General features: G+C 44.1%; 1 protein-coding gene across 1 annotated transcript; it reads right to left on the bottom strand.

Annotated features, from left to right (window-relative positions):
- Positions 1 to 3,323: 3,323 nt before the first annotated feature.
- On the bottom strand, positions 3,324 to 6,311 carry LOC306662237 (uncharacterized protein; the record flags this gene model as incomplete). The annotated part of the gene is made up of 3 exons (XM_079141764.1): positions 3,324 to 5,570; positions 5,664 to 5,838; positions 5,991 to 6,311. 3 exons carry the CDS (start codon positions 6,309 to 6,311, stop codon positions 4,813 to 4,815), a joined length of 1,254 nt encoding a protein of 417 aa, XP_078997890.1. The 3' UTR covers positions 3,324 to 4,812.
- Positions 6,312 to 6,557: the final 246 nt, after the last annotated feature.

Consider the following 6,557-nt stretch of genomic DNA (forward strand, 5'->3'; position numbering starts at 1 on the left):
TCCTTATCCTGGGGCAGGAGGAGTAAATAGCAAGGTGTTTAAAACCTCTGAAATCCATTTGATTTATCACTTCAGGTCCAAGATGAAATTTTCAATTTTTTTGAATAGCACCCATTCTTTCCTTGAGTATCAAACTGATTAGTAGTCATATCTCCAAGTACAGACTGAGCATAACAACCTACTGATGAAATATTAATAAGGTTGACAAGACAGCCTAAATTTCAAACTAGAATAAAAATCTACTCAAGTGTTATATTCAGCTTTTAAATCATTTACTAACATTACAACAGATTTGGCTTAAATCACTCTTGCATACACCCATAGACACCCCAGTCACTGATCTCTGCATTACAGGCCCATTTAATCAGAGATGACATTCTCCCGCCAAATTTTAAATAGATTTTAAAAAGCAATTTCTAACTTTTACAGAAATGCTTCTTCAAAAAATATTTTCTCTCACTTCCTCATCTCCTATACTGAAGGATGCATACTGGTTCTTTTGTTTGTTTGTTAATTTCTCAAGCTAAATCTGAACCCTCATAATTGATTCCAGGTGGAAAATCTTTGCAAATTAAAATTATATTATATATATATATATAATATATTGTCAATATATTATATATTCACACACACGCTGAATATACATATTACATACACACACACACACACACACACACACTGGAATCCTCCAGCATTTTAAAATCACTTTGGAGATGAATCTGGGGATTCTTCTCCTCACAATTCCAAAATACATAATGATTTTAGGACCTGCTTTGTTTCCTTCCTAGCTACCCACTCCCCTCCAAAACAGTTCAATATAGCCACAGCTCAAGTTTAATGGGAAGAGAGCAAGTTTTTGAATAGTTTTCTTTGTTTGACTTTACTTTGGTGACCTGGGTGGCACATATCGCTCTTTGCCATAACATCAAGTCATTCCCTGAGGTATAGCCCTATGGCTAAACTGGTGTCTCTGTCCCCTGGTTATTCCAGCTGCTGCCCTGGGAATGGTATTGCCTCAGAGGCCAGAATAATCCTTACGTGCCCTTGCTTTCGGTTTCTCGTGTGGTTTCTCAGTGGACTTCTCAGGAGCTCGTGTCTTTTCACTTTTGGTGGGGACACAACATTGGAGTGAAATTCCTGTAGTGGCTGCCCAAGAACTGGAACTGGCCCTTTAGGGGACTTCTGGCACACTCCATCATAACAACTTTTGAGGTTCCTGTAGGGTCACAGCTCCAGATGCATTTATGTTAGTATTACTTGGTGAAGCAGCATTAACCTGTGATGTCTTTGCAGTGCCTTGGGAAGAAACTAGTTGTCATCTGATTGAGACATCCTTCTAAACTGTGGATTCCTCTATTAGATACTTTTCTTGCTGAGTTGTGCTTAATGCAGGAAGCTCAGCTGCACATGAAGAACTGGCACTCATATTGAGTTGCTGAGCAGAAGTGCACTCTGTTCATCCTTTGCAGGCACAGGGCAATTAACTCTCAGGTCTTCATTATCCTTTTCTTTGTAGACACCTCTAATGACATGAGACATTCTATTTTCCAAAATGAGTTCTTCTGGCATTCCATTTTTTGGGGAGTGGGTACCGGGGATTGAATTCAGGGGCACTCAACCACTGAGCTACCTCTACAGTCCTATTTTGTATTTTATTTAAAGACAGGATCTCACTGAATTGCTTAGTGCCTTGCCATTGCTGAGACTGGCTTTGAACTCCTGCCTCAGACTCCTGAGTCACTGAGATTACAGGTGTGCATATCCATACCCAGCTTCACCTGGCATTCTTGATGAACTTGCAGGTAATGAAGGACAATTTGAAGTTAGTAAGTCCAACTTTGATGTCTGAACCTTTGTTTCAGCTGTTAAAGGATGAGGTCTTGGGATTCTGTCATCTTGTCATCAATCTTTGACCTCTGAAAAGTTCTCTGGCCCCTTCCATAGTCCCCATTCTGTTCCATTTGTAAAACAGGAGTCTCCTTTTGAAGGTGAGTTTGCTCCTGATTCCCTATTACTGTAGGGTTATGCTGTTCAGGTGGAAAATTCATTGAACTGTCCAATACTTTAGTATTGCTTCACAGTGAACTGTGCACTGAAATTTTATTCACTGATGTGTTCTTGGTCTTTTGGTATTTTTGACAACATTTCAAGATCAAATGCTGGGTTTGGATGTCTTGTGCTCACACTAATTTTGAAAGCTTCCTGGGGGTCTTGGAATATCCCAGAACTTTGTTTTTTCTCCTTATAAAAAGAAAGATGTTAAAATAATTAGGATTATTTGATTTGTCTAAATATGCACAGGAATGAGAAATGATGTTTTGCATTCATTGAGTCACAGAGATATCAGATGACTATGTGTTTCAAATAATATGAAATTCCTAAAAATCTAATATGTCCTTGTATGATGTCATCATTCAAAGTTTTGAGAATATTAGCTTACTGGGTATCCAGAGACTAAAAGAATAAAGATAATTGTTTGTTTGTTTGTTTTTTGTGGTGCTGGGCATTGAAGCCAGGACCTCTCATGTAGTAGGGAAGTACTCTACAACTGAGTTCACCCAAGGTAGATCATAAAATGAGGCCTAAAGGATTCCAAATTCCTCACCCCTTAAAATTGACCATGCTGTTTCTTTTATGAAATTCACTCAGGTTTGCATAAAGAACATTGGGGGACTTTGGGAAAGTCAGAACTGAGCAATGGGAAAAGAGAAAGGGGCTCCAGTCAAAGGCAGCCTATAAGGGCATTTGTATCCAATGAAACCTGGAAATTTTAAGTACTCTACAACCTCTGCAAATTCTTTGCATTTGCTATGTATTCCTCCTTTTACTAAAAATAAAAGAATTTTACAAAATTCTGAAAATAATTTTTGAAGGTCCTTTTGTTGTACAGAATCCAGGAATGTCAGGGGAAAATGGAAGTCTTCTGCCTGGCAACTGGCTTGTGGATGAAGGAGTTGGGAAACTTGTTGGAAGTGCCTGTGGGAAGGGGTCCTGGGTTTCTTACATTGTGCTCATAAACCCCTAATTCCAGACTGTCCAGTTCCCAGAAAGAGAGACAGAAATCAGAAATGGCATGCTGATTATTTTATTGAAATATGAAAGAGACAGTTATGACCACCTTGTTCCGATGGCATAATTGTCTGAAGGACATCATCTTCTCCTTTGGCATCTGAAACAAACATGGAAGGTTACAGGGGAGACTTGATGTGGGAGAAAACTGATGATCACTTGTTGCTGTCACCCAAGAGAGGCAGGCCACAGCCCGCCTCCCCTCCCTCTTCCCCTTGTCCTTCTCCCTTTCCCCCCCTTATTTCAGTATTTGTTCTTATTAGGTACCTAGTGCATAATGTGCTTTAAATTTGGATTTTTAACATGTGGAAATGAGGATAATTCTTAACTTATTTATCTTCTGGTTGCTACTGAAAATGATCAAGGCTACATGTTCAGAGGGTCACTGCAGAAAGTAGCTATAATAGAAAAATTAAAATAAGGGTGCGCCAACAGGGTTTGGTTAAAGAAGGCATGACAAGTCTCACAATGGAATATAATACAGTTGTAAATATCATAAATATAAGGAAAAACACAAGACAGATATAAAGAAAGAGAGGATTAAATTAGGAAAGGAAGGCGATGAGGGAGGAATGAAGACAGTGGAAGATAGGAATGAGGAAGGAAAGGAGAAAGGTAGGTGGACAGGCAGGCAGGCCAGCAATATCTGTTATGTATGGGAACTAAAATGAAAGGTTTTTTTTTTTTTTTTTTTTTTTTATAATGGGTATTGAACCCAGGGGTATGTTACCACGGAGCCTCATCCCCAGTCCTATTTAATTTTCATTTTAAGGCAGGGTCTTACTAAGTTGCTGAGAGTCTCACTAAGATGCTAAGTTGCTAAGGCTGGCCTCAAACTTGCAATCCTATGCCTCAGCCTCCCAAGTCACTGGGATTACAGATGTGGGTCACTCTGTCTGGCTAGTGAAAATTTTCTAAGAATCATGTTATTTGAGATGAGCAATGTACAGATCTCCATATAATTTATGGTATCAAATGCTAGAGAAAAAGGATGATGAACCTATGTACCCATAAATGTTTCCAAGAAGATGTCAAAAAGAAATTATGATCATGGCTTTGGTGAGACAAGTAGGAAAGAAGAAAGAATATGTCTTTCAGACTTGGCTTCATACTCTCTCTTCAGCTAGGCTACTTTTTAACATGAGCATAGATCAATTTGGCACTAGAATTTTGGAAGCTATGTGACAATGAGGAACATAGATTTGAATATCATTTGTCAGGGGTTCTGAATCTGAGTGCTGTGCAGAGATAGAACTGAGCCAAGAGTAATCAGGGGCCACCGTGAAAAGAGAAGTCACTGAGTTGAGCAAATAGGCTGAGGATCACAGGATCACTGCTGTGCTTAAAGGAACCAACAAGAAGACAGGAGATCATTTGGAAGAAGGAAAATTTAGGGCAGTGCTGCTGAAAATGAGAATTACCTTGTAGCGCTTCTTAACACTAAAGTGTCTTCCTATCCTACCCCAGCTTATCTGATCAGGAATATTTAGAAAGGGGCTTCACTACCATGTAATTTCCCCATGTATCAACAGATGTTTTGGCACACTGAACTTGGTAAGTAAAGTATCAAGGGCCTTTTCTGGAGATTGAACTACAACTTAGGTGTCATTGAATTTGGATTATGGGGGTGATAGGCCTTGTGGGGGGCTTCATGGTCTATCCTTGGGGAAGATGGTGGTGGTTCTAGAGTCATCCAGGATGAAATGGGGGATGATTCTTATGAATACCTCCTGATTAGAACAGTCATCGTGAGTTTACAGGACGAAGAGGCCGACTTGGCTGCTGCTGGTGCTGCTGCTGCAGGTGCTGCTGGTGCTGCTGCTGCTGGTGTTGCTGCTGCAGGTGCTGCTGGTGCTGCTGCTGCTGGTGCTGCTGCTGCTGGTGCTGCTGCTGCTGCTGGTGCTGCTGCTGCTGCTGGTGCTGCTGCTGGTGCTGCTGCTTCTGCTGCTGCTTCTGCTGCTTCTGCTGCTGCTTCTGCTGCTGCTGCTGCTGCTGCTTCTGCTGCTGCTTCTGCTGCTGCTGCTTCTGCTGCTGCTTCTGCTGCTGCTGCTGCTTCTGCTGCTGCTTCTGCTGCTTCTGCTGCTGCTTCTGCTGCTGCTGCTGCTGCTTCTGCTGCTGCTTCTGCTGCTGCTGCTGCTGCTTCTGCTGCTTCTGCTGCTGCTGCTTCTGCTGCTGCTGCTGCTGCTTCTGCTGCTGCTTCTGCTGCTGGCCTCCTTGTTGAGGTGATCCCTGTTGGTTTCCAGGACCAAGGGGGCCATTTGTTTCCTCCTCCTGCTGCTGCTGCTGGCCTCCTAGTTGAGACCCCTTCAGGTTTCCAGGACCAGTGGGGGCATTTGGTGGCTGCTGCTGCTGCTGCTGCTGCTTTTCTAGTTGAGACCCCTTCTTGTTCCCAGGATAAGGGGGGCCATTTAGCTGCTGCTGCTGCTGCTGCCTTTCTAGTTGAGACCCCTTCTTGTTCCCAGGATAAGGGGGGCCATTTAGCTGCTGCTGCTGCTGCCTTTCTAGTTGAGACCCCTTCTTGTTCCCAGGATAAGGGGGGGCATTTAGCTGCTGCTGCTGCTGCTGCTGCTGCTGCTGCTGCTGCTGCTGGCTACCTTGTTGAGGTGATTGCTGCTGCTCTCCAGGACCATGGGTGGCATTTGGCTGCTGCTGCTGCTGACCTTCTTGTTGGGGTGGTCCTTGTTGGTTTACAGGATCATGGGTGGCATTGGTCTGCTGCTGCTGCTGCTGGCCTTCTTGTTCGGGTGGTCCTTGTTGGTTTCCAGGACCCTGGGTGGCATTGGTCTGCTGCTGCTGCTGCTGCTGCTGCTGCTGCTGCTGCTGCTGGCCTTCTTGTGGGGATGGTCCCTGTTGGTTTCCAGGACCCTGGGTGGCATTGGTCTGCTGCTGCTGCTGCTGCTGCTGCTGCTGCTGCTGCTGGCCTCCTTGTTCAGGTGATCCCTGTTGGTTTCCAGAACCAAGTGTGGCATTTGGCTGCTGCTGCTCCTGGCCTCCTTGTTCAGGTGATCCCTGTTGGTTTCCAGAACCAAGTGTGGCATTTGGCTGCTGCTGCTCCTGGCCTCCTTGTTGGGATGGTCCTTGCTGGTTTCCAGGACTGGGGGAATCACTTGGCGGCTGCTGCTGCCCTCCTTGTTGAGGAGGTCCCTGTTGGTTTCCAGGACCCTGGGTGGCATTTGTCTGCTGCAGCTGCTGCTGCTGTTGGCCTCCTTGTTGAGGTGGTCCCTGCTCAGGACCTTCCTCATGGTTTCCATTACCAGCAGCAGGTGCTCCCTGAGGCTGCTGGTGCTTCTTCTGACTTTGTTCATCAATACCTGTATGGATACAGCAGAAGAACACATGAGCTTAGCTGTGGAAAACTCTCCTTGCTGTTTCCAACTCTGATCTCATCACACAGACCCTTTCTACCTGGAGAATCCTACAACTGCCAGACTCTCACATGACCTCTCCTTCCTCATGAAGAATTCCTCTCAACAGTACACTAATCATGT

Source organism: Sciurus vulgaris (assembly GCF_902686455.1).
Source record: "Sciurus vulgaris genome assembly, chromosome: 5".
Lineage (NCBI taxonomy): Eukaryota > Metazoa > Chordata > Mammalia > Rodentia > Sciuridae > Sciurus > Sciurus vulgaris.